At 51.2% G+C, this 15,856-nt stretch overlaps 3 protein-coding genes across 4 annotated transcripts in view; 1 reads left to right on the top strand and 2 right to left on the bottom strand.

Annotated features, from left to right (window-relative positions):
- LOC142578827 (GSK3-beta interaction protein) overlaps positions 1 to 15,856 on the bottom strand; it is a 613,414-nt gene that overhangs the window by 157,053 nt on the left and 440,505 nt on the right. The window lies entirely within an intron of this gene.
- LOC142578820 (alpha-1,3-mannosyl-glycoprotein 4-beta-N-acetylglucosaminyltransferase B-like) overlaps positions 1 to 15,856 on the top strand; it is a 166,064-nt gene that overhangs the window by 102,489 nt on the left and 47,719 nt on the right. The gene's annotated exons all lie outside the window — the stretch shown is intronic.
- Positions 52 to 11,087, bottom strand: LOC142578819 (uncharacterized). The gene is made up of 5 exons (XM_075688424.1): positions 10,852 to 11,087; positions 4,215 to 4,653; positions 3,027 to 3,482; positions 2,553 to 2,629; positions 52 to 1,900 (listed from the first exon to the last, which is right to left on the bottom strand). The coding sequence occupies exons 2-5, from the start codon at positions 4,635 to 4,637 to the stop codon at positions 1,741 to 1,743; spliced, it is 1,116 nt and encodes a 371-aa protein (XP_075544539.1). The 5' UTR covers positions 4,638 to 4,653; positions 10,852 to 11,087; the 3' UTR covers positions 52 to 1,740.

Raw genomic sequence — 15,856 nt, 5'->3', positions numbered from 1 at the left:
GAAAAATAATAAAAACCTGCGCGGCAGGATCAGAGAAGGAATTTCATCACATCCGTGCGTATACGTTTATTCATAAACCAACATTTTTCACGTCTTTTGCGAAAACTGACGCTTACAGGCGCGCACACACGCACACACACGCACACGCACTCACATTCACACTTACATTCGTTGGAGCGTGGGGGCCGGAAGAGCCGTCTTCGTTTGGCTGCTCGCATACGTGACTGGAGCCACGTCGCGAGCGATTCGACAGTAATGCACGGAAATATATGGCGTTCATCTTGTGACCTTGCATGCACATAGCGTGTGTATATATACCCTCTACGTGACCCCTCACACCCCCAAAGACTGGGGCGTACACACAGAAATTGCACAATAATTCTCGGCAATACGCCGGTAGCTCTCTCACGTTATATCAGTACAGGCTTTAAAGGTGCTGCTTTTCTAAATAACAAGTGCGCTGCTTTAAATAGGTTATGTATGACTAACTAGCTAACCAGTATCTGTAGACTTTGTGGGTTCCAGATGCGCTGCGTTAAGTTTAAAGTGAACACAGGTGTACGTTTTGCGCACATTTGTTTGCGTACTTTCACGGTAAAGTCAAGGCTGCTGCGGCTTACGGTGTCGTAGCGGTTCGTTCGTCTCTCTCCGCAAACTCGAACATAGTGCAGCAGGCGGTTGACAGAACTTCGTGCTAGCCATCCAGAGTATAAACCTTGAACCTGGTTCGACTAAACTAAACCCAGCCGCCGCTACGCCATTACATTAAGGCTATACATAAAAATAAATATAGCACGTGTGTATGTGCACTACTGTTGTCATTCCGAGCTTTCGTTTGGGCTCAAAGCCTGGCAAAGCACGTGTCCAAAAGCTAACAGTTAATATAAAATTGAAGTCAACAGTGACGCAGCATCCTACCGTTCGCCGTCGTGCGATTACCTCGCTTGTGCATAGATGCAGTGACACGACCGCAGCGCGAACGTAATTGCCAAACTGCGTTTTTCGTTGAACGGAAAGCGACTACTTTGATGCTATCTTGTAATGAGTGTGTAGATACTATCGTACTTTAAAGGAGACAGGTGCCTAACAAGACGTGAGCGCCAAAAGCGCGCAGCGTCGACGCGTGGCACCGTTTACAATACATCGTACCAACAAGGTTGCATGCTCTCCGCACGTGTGCACTTGTAAAAGAAAGCTCTCGTAGAGATCGTTGCTGCTTGTCATCGGTTTGAGAAGCCCGTGCCTGCACTGCGCACTATAAGTAGGTCGGTTTTCGCAGCGGAATAATTGGGTAAACGTTTGCGAGCGCGAACTAACTGCCCACAAATATCGCATAATGAACTTCACGCCGTCACCGGGCAGAGTTCTTACGAGACGCGGAAGCGCGCGGAAGCCGCTTAGGTCTTTTTCATCAATCACTATAGTCTTGTTCCCTTCTATCACTAGGTATGCATAAAACGGCAGAACATTGTATATATACGGTCCTGCCCAGTGTGACAGGGAACACCTAATTTCACAATGAAGGGCCGGATTTCCTCCTTCGTTTAGCGGCGGAAATCCGAAGGCCGTATACTCAAGTCCGGATACACTCGACTGGATACTCAAGCCTTGGGTGCGGTTGGGGGCCTTGCCCTATGCTGCATGTTACTAAGGCGTTCCCTGCGACACTGGATCGCACTGTAGTACACGCGTAGTCCGCTGTCGTTGGCAGTGTTTCATCGTTGACGGGAGCGCACGCCATCACTGCTGTGGGTGCGCGTTGCCATAGGCGACGGTGGTCGCCTGGGCGTCGAAGATGAGCTTGAGGATCTGCAGCTTCAGCTGGCCCACAGTCTCCTCATCCGGAATGCGTCGCAGCTCGGTGCCGATGTAGCACGTAAATGCGTCCACGTGGTCGCCCCTGTGCCAGATAAACGTGCGCGTCGTATAAACACCGGGCGCTAGTGAATTGACCAAAGCTTCACGCGGCATTCCTTTATATGTCGGGCTCACGCTGTACTCTGGCTCACGAAAGAGCGGGCAGAGTAACAAGTATACGTTCATTTGCCAGCGCCCGCGCCAAGTCTCGGTGACACCACCAATTCTGCAGCGGCACGAACCATCGTGATCGAGAGTGCCTTCAGGGAAGTTGTGTGTCCTCCTGACTGCTCCACAATTCCCGGTTCGCGAATTAAATTGGCGTTTGACCGATCCATACAAGGCTGTCGTGACGGAATAAACGATTAGTTCTGCTGTTTAAGTTCGAAGACGCGGATTCGTCGCTGTAGCCGGCATTCGGGTCAAGGCGAAGTAAATCACCTAATAGACTGTGGACATGTGATTGTTCTTATAGCCCGGGACTCCGAAGTAGACCGCAAGAGATGATCTGTGGCATTATTTAGAAACCGCGTATCGCTTGTGTGCAGTTAACATTACGTTTATAACTTCATCGCGAGCAGCCGTGAACAGTCTTCGATGCCGCGCTACGTCTCCAATCGGCTTTTTTTTTTCCAAGGCCGAATCTACAACATATTATAGCACGATCATGCACACCATTCCCTGTACTTCCGTACCTCTGGATGTCGCCGTAACGCTCCCCTGGAAATGTGTACGTTGGTCGTATATCTTGGTGGAACCCGTCATCTTCCGCCTGAAAAGAAGTTAGGGCCGATTCAAACAATGCTGCGAAGTGCGGTTGTTCTCGTAGTCCTATAACTCGGTGTTATTGGCGCATATGGCATGCATGTGTACACAGTGAAGACACGGAAGAGCAAGCAAACGAAACAAGTGTTATCTCGTTGTACGGTTTCGTTCCTCCTTTATATCTTACTGCGTCGCACACCGAGCGTCAGAACTCCGCAGCGAGAACCTTTCACACACAGCGCAGAAAAGTTGAAGCTGCTCCTCTAAGCATAAATGCGCCGTTGGAAACCTGACATGGTAATTTTGTTTCGCTGACCAAAAACAAAATCCTTGTATGCCTCCTGACGCACATCACGTATTTGACAAGAGCGTGAGCTTTGTATGCCATCTTGCGCGCTGCTCACCGGGAGGATCCTCCTCTCGCTGGACGACGGTTCCTCGAGCGTCACCTCGGGCGAGAGCACCAACGAGTTGCTGGACTGCGACAGCTCCAGGTCGTCCACGTCGGCGCCCGCCCCGATCACGGTCACGTCCTGGTCCTGAGGCGGCTGGTGCTGCGGCGGCGTCTGATGCGAAGAACCGTCTCGGTGGCCGTCCTGGTGCTGCGACCCTACGCCGTCCAGCAGCGCGGGCCCGCCGGAGGCCCCATCGATATGCGAGGAGTCTTCGTTGTTGTGCGATGCCCTGTGGTTCTGATGGTTATGCGCAGAATTCTCGAGTCGCAGGCCGTCGTGATGGAACTGCGGGACATCTTGGAGCCGCCGCTCCCTGGCAAAACCAAAGCTCGAGCTCATGTCCATCGAGCGGGAGTCGAAACCCTGGACGCCCATCGGAGGCATCCTCATGTGTACGCCCTCGTGCTGCGGGTAAAAGAGCACGACGAAAGTTTTTCAGAAGTAGTTGGTGGCTAGCGCCCGTTACTGCAGTCGAGATGCGCTTAGGCCGATCACTGCCATACTAATAATGCGCGTCGCGTCGACACACATTCACTGAAACTGCTTGGACGATGTTGTCTGCGCGTACCTCGCTCATCGGTGCTCGCAAACCCACCCTGTCTGTATACGCGTGCGAAGGCAACATGCACGGCGTCCACGTGTGTTGGGGGCGTCGTCCACATTTCGCAGCAATGCCAGTAGTCTGTGGCTAACGTGAAAGCAAGAGCCATGTATAAGTGTAGCTGAGTCGGCACAATACTATACGACCGCTAGCGCATTACAAGGCAACGGTATAGGAATATTCGGAGGCTTACGCCTGCGAGAATACTGTGTGCATGCAAGGCAGGTAAATAACGGAGTAAATAACGCGTAGCAAATAACGAAGTAGTGAGCTTCACCACATGGGTAAATATTGGCAAACTTTCAGTTATTCTAAAATGCTATTTAATTTTCACCTGTATTGGAACAGCGACCCTATTTCCGCAAGATTTGCTTATTATATTGCAAAGGCATGCGCCGTTCGAGGCGAAACATATTTCGCCAACGAAGGAAATAAATAGCTGAAATTCAAATGGTCCCTACACGATGCGTGAAGTGCAGGCTCGCTATATGCTCGCCCGATCACTTTGTGCTGAGGCGAGTCTCTGCTCTACTCACATGCAAGGCGTTTCTGGGCTTTCGTGGCAGTACGACATCCTTGAGGAAAGTGAGGGACTTGTAGAAGGCCCACTTGGTTCGGTACGGCTTGGCCGAGTTGCTGCTGCGGTCCATCTTCTGCCACTCGTTGGTGAACTGGTTGCGCAGGTTGATGAGCTTCTTGCGCACGGCCTCGACGGGGTAGCCGGTCTCGTTGGAGAACTGCTGCAGGGCGCGCTCCTTGGCCGCCTTGTCGCTGTAGTCGCGGTGCGAGTGGTCCCACAGGCACGGCGTCTGCCGGTAGAACTTGACCAGGTAGCAGGTGACGTTGTGCGGCCAGTGGATCTTCTGGCTCACGCACAGGCCGGGGCTGTCTCCCGCCGCAACGCCGGCCCCGCCGGACATTGGGTCGTTGTTGGCACAGTGCTCGGCCATCCTCTCCATTCGCTTAGTCCTGGACCTGCACCATGACATGGCGAGCACTGTTGGAAGGGAGCGGAAATATTCAGCTGCAGGGGACCGGGTATACCGTGCGCACCACGAGTAAACGGAGCGGGATTCTGAGATCAGAGTAAAAGCGCGCTATACCGAGAAAAAAGAAATATTCGACCCAGTCCATGGCACGGGAGCGGCAGTCGCCCTGTCTAACAGCTTATAGCCGGCACTTGTTGCACATGCCGCACGAAGGCCGATATGAGCCCTTCTGGTGGCTCGTATGGCAGAGTGAGCCAGTTCTGAAAAGATTGGGGATGGATGAACGTGTGTAACATTCAGAGGCATTGTGGTTAGGCTTTTGCGTGTGGTCAGAGCCGGGACGTACAAGTGAAGGAGGTGTTATTTGGGCAGTGAGAACAACTGGGAGAGCCTGCTTAGTCTACTTAGTCGGTGTGTTATTAATGGAGTTAATATAAAGCCAGTCTGCGCGGCGGAGGATGCTGACAAATCGGGCAGATGTGTTACAAGTATGCTCACGCTTTATCTGAACATATCAGTATACCTTTTATTGCATGGAAGGACTTTGTCCAGTACTGGACTGTCCGAACTTGGAGACACATTTGCTTAGGTCGGGCTGATCACAATGGCTTGACGGAAGATACATGTTCCAGAGCAGAAGATAAAATCCCTGTCCGCTGGATATTATCGCTGTAACTGCTTTTTGTCTGACGCAGCTACTGACACGTGATTTTCAATCAATGCACGTGGGCACGAGAGAGGTTCTTTGCCTTTATTTTTTAAACGGTGAACATCGTTCGCCTGCTTCCGCGCATCACCCGCCGTGGTTGCTCAGTGGCTATGGTGTTGGGCTGGTGAGCACGAGGTCGCGGGATCGAATCCCGGCCACGGCGGCCGCATTTCGATGGGGGCGAAATGCGAAAACACCCGTGTGCTTAGATTTAGGTGCACGTTAAAGAACCCCAGGTGGTCAAAATTTCCGGAGTCCTCCACTACGGCGTGCCTCATAATCAGAAAGTGGTTTTGGCACGTAAAACCCCAAATATTATTATTATTATGCTTCCGCGCATCGTTTCAGTATTTCATTCACCATTACTATCATTTCGCTGTGAGCCACGCAGTGCGCACACGTGCATCCCTTTGTGAGCAGCCTCAAAGCAGCGAGTTGCTTGGCCCGCTTTGCGACTCACGCCACGCCGTTCCGCCGACTCTTATCGGACCCAAACCATTCGTCGTAGACTGACGCTGTCGGGCTCATTCATACGTTTCACAAGATAAGCGACATCATATACTGCACATTTATATTGCTGCACTGTGCTCTGATTGCACTGTCGCGACACGAATGAACTGCAGCGCGCGCGCACAACTGTTTGAAACCATAATGTGCTTACGTAACACATAGACAATGTGCAAGTTTAGGCACCAAGGTTTAAAACAAGACCAAAGCCAGTATTTCGTAACGTCGCATTTCATTTATCATTCTATATCACCCGGCGCGGCGAGCTGCCGATAAGGGCAGCGCGCGAACCATGTCCAAGGCAATGACACACACACACGAAAAAAAAAAGAGGGAGGGGAGAAAAAAAAAGAGGGAAGAAAAAGCTTGGAGGACGCTTAAGCTGCGCCTTTAAGAGTGCAACGCGATAGTGTTCAAAGATCACTGGCTACTCACGTTTCACGACACCTACATCCTATGTAACGTAACGTTTGCTGGGAAACTGACGGCGAACGCTATGCATGAAGGGGCGAGCTTTCTAGTAGAAACGCGGCCTTTCGCGCGGGCCAATCCCGAAGGTAGTGCACAGGCACGCCAGAATAGTTGCATTTTCAGGTTTCTGTTATTGTTTCGCTTAATATTGAAGTCTGAGAAGATCTAACATAAAAGGCCTGCGCTGTCGGTCTTGTGTTTCATGACATTTGTTTGTGGGCTATCATTCTCAAAATTCCGAGGAATAACCTTGTCAAGAATGTAAGACAAGGTATGAGCAACTTTAATTTGAGACTGGTGTGCCACTATAACCCGTATATATATATCGCATGTCGTATAGCAAGGACGGCATATACATATGTCTAAGTATATACGAAAATTTTCGCTCACGAAGGACTCCGCCGACACCGACACGAGATTTTCTGCTACACGGGGCCCCTATAGCGCTATCGCGTTAGCAAAAGAAAATGAAATGGCCTTTGTTTCTGCACAAGGGCGTTTGATGCTTAGCGGTATCCAGCCGACAGTGCGGCACGCACGTAGTGTTACGCCACTCGAGGGAGCTACCCGCACCTCTCGAATCTTGGTTATATCGGCGGTTGCCCGCGTCTAGTAAGACACGTTGAACACCCGACTCGAACCCTCCACGGCTTCGCACATTTCCGTCCGGTGTTTGTGTTTTTTTCTCCCTTCCGCCAAATACACCGCTAGCCCCTTCACCATGCGCCTCAAGTGCTCAATGGACGCATATCATTTCTGAAACCACTGTTTCACACATATATTTTCGAAGAGGAAGGGTTCTTTTTCTCTCCAGACAAGTTTCCCAAGTCGGGGAGCGGCCTGGAAAGCAAAGGCGCGGCGAGTCATTACAGTCCTCGCGCACAAAGGCGTCCCCTGTTCATATCGTACGCGCGAAGGTGATGCCAATCTCGATTCCTTCTCTTCTGTCCCGCTAAGAAAGAAAAGAAACCACGAAAAGTGTCGGTATGGCCCGTCTATTATCTGTCTACCGTACACACACACACAGACACACACCTCATCGCGAAACAGGCTTTTGCTTGGGGCCCCCAAGGCAACGAACTCCCCTACCCGCCTCTTCTTTTTCTTCCTCTTGTGTTCACTCTCCCGCGAAGACAGGTTTCTCTTTTTCCTACTGCCGAGACTTAACTTTATTTCTTTTTTATGTCTCTCCGCGGGGCCCGTTCTGAGCCGCTTTGTTCTCTGTTTCATTCGACGTGTCGAGAGTGCGAACTTTGAGCGACTCGAACGAGAAAGTAAAAAAAAGTGCGGAAAAGGCAGCGATAAAAGCGTCGAATGCGGGACGACGGGAGGAAATAATGAAGCAGTGGCTTATTTATAATCTACATTGAGTGAACCAGCTGCGGTACTTTGATCACTGCAGATCGGAGATCGTCGGCTCGTTATTTTTTTTTTTTTTTTTCTATGCACGCGCCAGCACCGAGTTCCTTCCATGCGTCGCCGCACATGAGTGGGCAGCTTCGGCGGAGGTTAACCATAAGCAGCGCCAAGCGGCGCATATTTCGGCCGAGTGCACGCTACCCGGACACGAGGGACTTGAGCATCCCTGCTTATTGTGTGATATAGCGGCCGTGGCTGCTGGACACCGTCTTCTGGCACGGGAAAGCGCTGGCGAATGCACGAAGTAGTTCGTATACGGACCGAAGAGCTTCGCGATTTTTGCCGTGTGACTTAATTCGCGCGTAGAAAGGTTGGGCAACAAAGGAAGTGGACGAATGCAGGGGCGGTGCTGCATTGATGCGAAAGCATCGAATCGCCCATTGAGCGACAAAGCCGGCGGCATCTGTATCAGCGAAATAGCACCCTGAATGCCCATTGGCTGCGACGCCACGCCACGAGGGTGCCTCGACGGAGGAGAGCGGGCGAGTCGGATAAGGTAGCGCGCCAGGTGTTGCGCGTTTTGTAATGAACTACTTTATTTGCGTTTCTCCGTTACAAATGACTACAAAATAATGGGAAATGAAATGGATCGTTGAAAAATACGACCCGAGGATGATGACCTTAAACTCCAAAGGCATGAAGCCTTCCATTTTTTTTATTCGTTTGCGGAATAAGTCGCGTCGCCGTAAGTCATGTTTGTCAAACGTGGCATTATAGTTTTTTTTGTTTCTTTTTGCGCCCAAAGCGCTGCAGGTTACCTGAAATGGTTCGTTTGTCTGACCTGCGTCGCTTCGGCTGTATACAGCGCAACAGAAAACTGTAGCCTGAACGTGTCAGCGTTACTGTTTTGCCGACACACCAGGACGGCGACGCGAGTAGCAGCGCCTGTGGCCACGTGTTGTGAGGCACTGTTCAACCAGAATGTGCTAGAGCACTTACTGACGGGAGAAAGTGGAGAGCGAAGAAATTTCCCTTACAAAAATGTTTATAGAAAGGTCTATAGACTGTCTATAGACTTCTTATAAAATTTTTGTAAGGGTTACGTCTCGCTGAAAAAGCTTTATAGCTAGAACATGAGACAATGCAGCAAGAAGTCCGTATCCTCAGCTTTACGCGTCTGAACACGATGGTCCCAACCAGCACTGTCATACGCAGCTCCGTCCGAAGTATTCTGCAGCGAAACGACCGTGGGTACAGGCATGACTTTCAAATCGTAAACAGAGGCACGGCGACACCACATCGACTTGGCGTCCTAGAGGAACCCTCCACGCATTTGGCGCATGTGTGACGTGGAATTTTAAGCTGCGCAATTCTGTCCGTTTCCACGTCACGCCTTGCTTACGACATTTTTCGCGTCACGCTATAGCCGTGGCTCACCAGTAAACAAGTTCGGCTTTCTCCGCGTGCATGAGTTTCTGCTCACGTGCGTATCGAGAAGCGAAGGCGGTCGTTCTTTCCTCTTCGACCCCGGCCCCTCAAAACATTACACAAGGATTACGTGCGAGTCTAACTGGGCACCGGTAGTGCAGTTCGGTCGATTTCGTTTAATGTTTCTGGAGAGGAGTCCCAGCTTCGCGGAAGGTGGTGCCCTTTCTGCAGCAATAAACGAACTACAAAGCCCTCAACTGTACCTGTTTCGTTGGCTATTTCCTCGCTAGAGTGGTATACGGTGACGTTCTTTAATGGTGCGCATTTTCACATTTAAGCGTGCCGTATGTTCCTGTAAATTTGTGCCGTAAATTATTTCGGTTAATTACTGCTGCCTTCGGGCCAAACAAAAAACGACCAATACGGATGCCACCGTTTCTTAAAGCAAGGCGGCATGTTTCGAGGAAATTCGAAAATGCAAACTTCTTACATGGCTCACACTGTAATTGAAAAGAGCGAGGGCGCAGACCTATGCGCCATACGACGCCATAGTCCTTGCACATTTTCGCACTCAGGGTCAGTTCTATTTGTTTTACCAATTCATAATGCACTCCATTTCTCCGATAAGTTTAGTGATCTTCTTGACTCAAAGTTTATCTTGCGTTTTCCTATTGTCTTCAGCTGAGGCTGCGTTGGAAAGATGTCATGTAATGGAAACAATAATGAATTTAGTTTTCCCAGTGCCGTTGCGCCATCCATTGCTGGTACAGAAAAAAAACAAACAAAAAGCATGTTGCATCGGCCATAGCACGCCTTCGGCGAGAAGCAGTGGCTCCACAGCAATGACACGCGTGGAGGAGTTGCATGAAACGAAAGCGTTGAGTGAGCTCGTTGATATAGGGTTTCCGCGAACCACAAGGTCTCACGAACTTTGGCGATTGAGGCAAACAGTCACGAAGCTATGCCGGCACGCTTCAACAGAAAGCGTCATGTGCGTGCCTTTGTGAAGCAGTTGTTTCAGGAATGGAACCCGAATTATCTGTGCTTTTCTTCATGAAGTGGCCGAAAACATTGCACGCCGCATTCGTAGGTGCCATATATGAGCCTTGAAAGCGGAATAATTGTGGTTAAACGAGGGCCGTATTTTTTATGTGCATATACTTTCGCCTTTGGCGTGACCACGCCTAACCACGGGCATCTTATCCGCTGGGCTATCCAGTCAACGCGAACTGGAAATGAAATCCCCGAAAGTGATCGAAAACACGACCCCAGATGACTCGTGCACGAACAACGACTAGCCCTCAAAACATCAGTCTTCGAGATCGCAAGAGGGATCTAAGGATGCATGGTCTGCAAACCCCGCTCCTAATCGAATATGCTGGGTCCGTATGATGCGGCTGTCGGTTCAATGTTGAACAGAGGCAGCGGTCCGAGTAACAACTTCAGCGACGGCCTCTGAAAACGGGCCTCTGGGCCTGCGTTGCTGAGGGAACAACAAAAACGACACACCGGCGACATCGCAAGACGCCGGCCGAGACGTCGAGCTGCTACCGATGCGCTTGCACGGGAGCGTGACGTCACTTCCGGGAAGCGGAGACTGAGTGTACGAGGGTAGGAGGGGGCGAGTGGACGCACGCACATACAACCAGGGTCGCTTGCGGCGCCCGGCAGCTGACGCCTCTAGACGCCTCGCGTGGCAAGAGGACTCACGTTTTTCTCCCCGCGGGTCAGCAGGCGCGTGCTGGAGCGGGCCGGCGTCGCCGTCGTCCTAAAACAAAGCTCCCGCGTCGTGCACCGCAGCAGCAGCAGATGCGGCGTCGGCGACGACGACCTCGCCAACGGGCGCCGCTCCAAGATGGCGGCAGCGGCGGCACGGAAAAATGTTTTCCTAGCCCGGCCCGCGGGAGTGCCGGCGTCTCGTCTGCGAGCCTTCCTTCCCCGAGAAATTTTTAGCCGACGGAAAAAAAGTGTGTTAGGCGCGGCGTTCCTCCAACCGGAGCGCTCGATCGGGGTCACCTGACTGGGCTGGTCTCCCTCCTTCTCTAACTCGCCCATTCTTTTTGGGAGAGAGCGGCTCGCATACGGGAGAGGGCAAAAGAAAACAAGAGCGCGGCGCGCATAAAAAAGTGGCGCCGGACCCCCTCCTCCTCGCGGCCCCCGTGCCGCCTTGCGAGCGAGCGAGCGTAGCGGGCGACGGCTGTCCCCCTCACTCCCCCACTGCCTATCGCAACACACGGGGAAAATATTTTTACAGCCGGACTGCGGGCGAGCGCGCGGCTCGCGATCGATGTGGCAATAAACTTGCCTTATTGGTAAACGGCAGACCCCCTTTGTGGGCTGCGGCCCGGGGCGCCAGACCAGGAGGGGAGGGAACGGGTGGAGGAGACGCGGGCCAAATTGCACCCCTGGCGCTCTCATCCTCTCTCCGCCATCCGCATCTGCCTGCGTGGCGCATTGAGAGACGAACAGGTCGGACGAGCCATTCCTCCCATGCCCGTCTTTCCAGATCCCAACCCCCCACTTGTCATGACAGTTGGTTGTGAAGCAGCGTTGTCCCGGGAGCTGTTAGTGCTCTTTCGGTGGGAGGAGAGCTAGGACGCCCGGTCTCTGCGATGCTGCTTTCAAGAGGGAGAAGGAAAAAAAAAAAAAAGAAACAGTGCCTGTCCTGGGAGCCAACTTTGCATAACTGACACGGCCCTAAAATTGAGCCTCTCTCGGTGTTCGCCGTGCGCTTCTATGCGGGGAAGCGGGCGAGGTCAGCGCCGAGCTAAAGTTATCCGTGCCGGGCGCCCGGCCGGCCCCCCTTCTCTCCTCCTAGCCGGCTTTCGTGAAATTAAATTCTGCTGTCGGCCCGTGTGTATCGTACTGGCGTGGTGGAAAGGCCTCGCGCAGACCCCGGCGTCGCGCCGGCTTTTGTCTCTCCGATTCCCCTCGCGATGCACGCAGCGTTAATCCGCCGCGTTTCGCTTTGCCCCGCGAGATATCCTCGGCGGAAGGCATCGATCCCGCTGTGATGGAGCATTGTCGCGCCTGTAATGGCTGGCCATTTACCAGTACCTAGCGCAGTGCTCGGCGATCAACTTTTTGTCTGTTCTGTCGCTTGACTTCTCGTGCCCAAGGCTCTTGAAAAGCTTAAAGCTACATTGTGCAGGCCTCTCTCTCTGTCTTCCGTATATCATTTATCAGCCTAACTGTAAGTCACGTCTAGGACAGTCACAAACCGTCATTCCATGCTGCATTCCATTGCTGCTGGCTCTACATTAGGTGTGGCGACAAGGGAAAAAAAGGGGAAAAAGAAACAATTTCAGTAACAGCGCTTGTGCAAGTGAAATGGTAGAAGGAGAATAAAAAGCCATTGGTCTGAGCTAGAGCTGTTAGGAGCCGTGCCGTAAGCGTGTTTTGTCTTTTCTCGGCAACGTTGGCTTCCTGGTGACTGAAGCCTTTCAAACGCGACGCCGTCAACTTCTACGATAGGCAGCGATTGAACAGCAGATGAAGAAACCCGTCGCTTGTGCCCCACCAACTAGGCCGGCTGTGTGCGGTAATTTCCTGCTGACGGAAAACGTCACGGAAAGCATCTGGCTTCTTCATCACGGTGCCTATATTTAGTGCTTTCTTTTTTTATTGTCATCATATATAACAGCAGTGTGTTGTGCACATAATAGTGTGAAACATAGTGAAGCACTGGGCGCTGTCGTTTTGGTAACTGAAAGTGATTGCGGTTCACCTACGTGTAGGTCATCACGTTAATTCACTGTGCGCAAGAATAATGTTCTTATTATGAACTGCAAAAGAAAACATGGTATTAGAATTTCGGTGATGTGGAAACTTGCGACATGGTTTTTGTAGTTGCAGTTTCTTCTCTCCACCCTCTTCCCTCCCTCGCGCATCATCTTCATTGTTATAAACATACTTTCGTTATCATTTATTTTCCTTTAGTGCCCCTTGCGGAGCATTGGCCGTCGTTATGTGTTCCTATAGTTAGCGTCCGGCGAATACACAGTAACTGTTTAATTGTTGTGAAAGCTGTGAAAATTTGTGCATATATACAACTCGCTGCATCAGCATTTCCAAATGGCGACCCTATACATGGTAGATTTCTGCTAAACACACAAGTGGGGCTGCGCGAAACGTTCGTTGTGCATAGGAAATCGCTGGTCCATTATGTGTCCGCAGTGTCCGGCTGCGCAGGCTCGTGACAACCGATGCACATGACATTTTATTCGGCATCACCATTTGCTACAGGGTTTTGACATCTTACACGGAGTTTCTTGGGATAAACTAGAACCTTGTACGTTTTAGTAAGCTGCCAGTGAAAGCATAGCGACATGCGCGAGTATACAACATATGCGGAAGAGCGGCTCCTGTATTCGATCCGTATTTCGACCTTTCATTGTGATAGCAAATACAGTCCAACGCCTTTATAACGAAGTGCTCGGGACTTCCAAAATCCTTCATTATACAGGCTACTTCGTTGTAAAGGTCGCGCACCGTGCCGCTCACATTGGAGCGGACTAAGCGCGTTCAGTAAAAGAAAACCTTAGTTTTACATTGAATTCAGGAGATACTAAGTGCAATAATTAGCTTTTCTTTCCCCACAGAACTGCTGCCAACCTTATTGCACCGATGTTCGCAGCATGCTCCGCGGCGGAACGCTGGAGCTGCGCAAAGTAGAGCTGCCGCTGTCGCCTCCCTTGCCGTCAAAAATTATTCCTTCATTTACGGGATCTTCATCACGCTTGCTTTCGTTGACAATCGCGTCCTTTGCGCCTTAGATGTCTTTGAAGACGTCATCGGTCGTCAGTTACGATTACATCATAACGTCGCCATCAACGGCGACGTATTCCGCAAGTGTCGTACCCGTTGATGCGTTAAAACAAGCATGCACGCATACAAATTGAGGGATTCCTGGAGCAGTGCAGCATGAACTACTAATATTGACGCGATCGTGAAGTGTGTCGCTAGCGCTGCCGTTAGCGCTAGCGCAGAGTGCACCTCGCCTGCGGAAGGCGGTGGCGGCACCGCTGTGGGTGCAGCTCGTCGTATACAAAGCAACAAATCAGCCTTCAGAGGATGCCTAAATTCCTTCGTGGTACAGGCGAATCCGTTGAAGCGGCCTTAATTCGTTGTAGACGCGTTCACGATACGTATGAAATACATGAATTCGACAGGGACATATTCAGTACTTCGTTATAAAGGGCCATTTCTCTTTATACAGGCCTGCGCTCGTATAAGGACACGACACTCGAGGCGCGTCTTCGCCGTCGCCTCCACCGTATATACATATTGTCACGGTATCGACGGTGCGTGTGCGACCTGCGCCCGGCGGAGGTTTAGAAGGTCTCCTAGGACGCGAGCGACCCGCAGTGAGTCTGGCTGCAAAAACGGCCCAGCCAAGTGCGCAGACCGTCACTCGGTCGGCTCTGCAAGGGAGATAGGGCAGCGTTCAGCCACTGCCGTCTATACAGGGTGTCCCAGTTAAATTTAGCTAGAGTTTAAAAATATGCCAATGACACGTAGCTGGACAGAACAAAGGTAATGTTATTTGCCGTCTTTTGGAAGTACTCACTTGGAAGTACTCACTTGGAAGTACTCACTTGGAAGTACTCATACGAAGAAATTGCACTTCCGATTTCTTCGGAATGTTTGTTCACAATATATCACTGAAACTGTAACTTCTATTTTCGATGTGTCGTCGCTCGGCGTGGATGTGACCGCTTAGGTTGCACGATGACCGTGCTGTTATACCGGCCTACGTGTGTTGTACACAAAGGCTATAGGATTGTACGTGCCAGAACCACGATCTGACCATAAGGCACGCCGTAATATAGAAGGCTCCTAATTGATTAATTTCATCCACCGGCGTTTTTTAACGTCCACCTAAATCTAAATACACGAGCGTTTCTCGCCCCCCCCCCCCTCGAAATGCGGCCGCAGCAGCCAATGTGTGTAAATGCGATCATATTAGCGTGGCAATCCGCATGGCGTGTACAGCGGACGCGTCGACCTAGTGCCGCACATGCGCCGGAAATGCGTTCTGTATGTTTTTTACTTCCTTTTCCCGTGACAGCGCATCGCCGCGAGAATTTCAGCTTAATCGTGACGTCATCCGATTTGTTTGATCTGTAGCGTCTTCGAATGTCCCGTGCGGGCTGCAGTTGGCCTCCCGTTCCCGTCTGTCATATCCCAAAAGACAGAAAATCGGTGCGATTCAAGGCACGCGCAGAGCCATAAGTTAATTGAGTTCTCTTAATTTACCGGAACACATCCTGGCTGGACTTTAGACTAAAAAATGCTGCAACGAAACAGCTTCAGTGAGTAGACAAAGAAACGCGCATGATAGGTAAATTAACCAGAGACGAAAAGGACTTCATACACAAAATGGACATTATAGCTAGCCCTGCTGTCTCATGCTGTCCTATAGTCCAGTTGGTTGTCTTCTATTCGGTGGTCATTCAGTTCGGAAAGTCAGACTGACAGGCACGCGTAACGAAAATTGCCGTTCTCCTTACGTTTCCATTGATTTCCTCGGTTGGGGCGTACATGGGTATAGGATGCATCCTGCGGAACCTGTATACACGCAGTCGTTTCCTTTTGCTTACTGCACCGACAAAAGAAAGCGAGTCCGTTTCTCTTCCCGTCTGCCTACACGCTCGCATAACTCCGCCGGGCATTCCTGTCGACGACGACTGCCGCGCGGCTGCTAATGATGGCC

The sequence above is a fragment of the Dermacentor variabilis genome, chromosome 4 (genome assembly GCF_050947875.1).
Source record: "Dermacentor variabilis isolate Ectoservices chromosome 4, ASM5094787v1, whole genome shotgun sequence".
NCBI lineage: Eukaryota > Metazoa > Arthropoda > Arachnida > Ixodida > Ixodidae > Dermacentor > Dermacentor variabilis.
The sequence above is the reverse complement of the archived record's forward strand: the minus strand, read 5'-3'. Positions and strand labels throughout refer to the sequence as shown.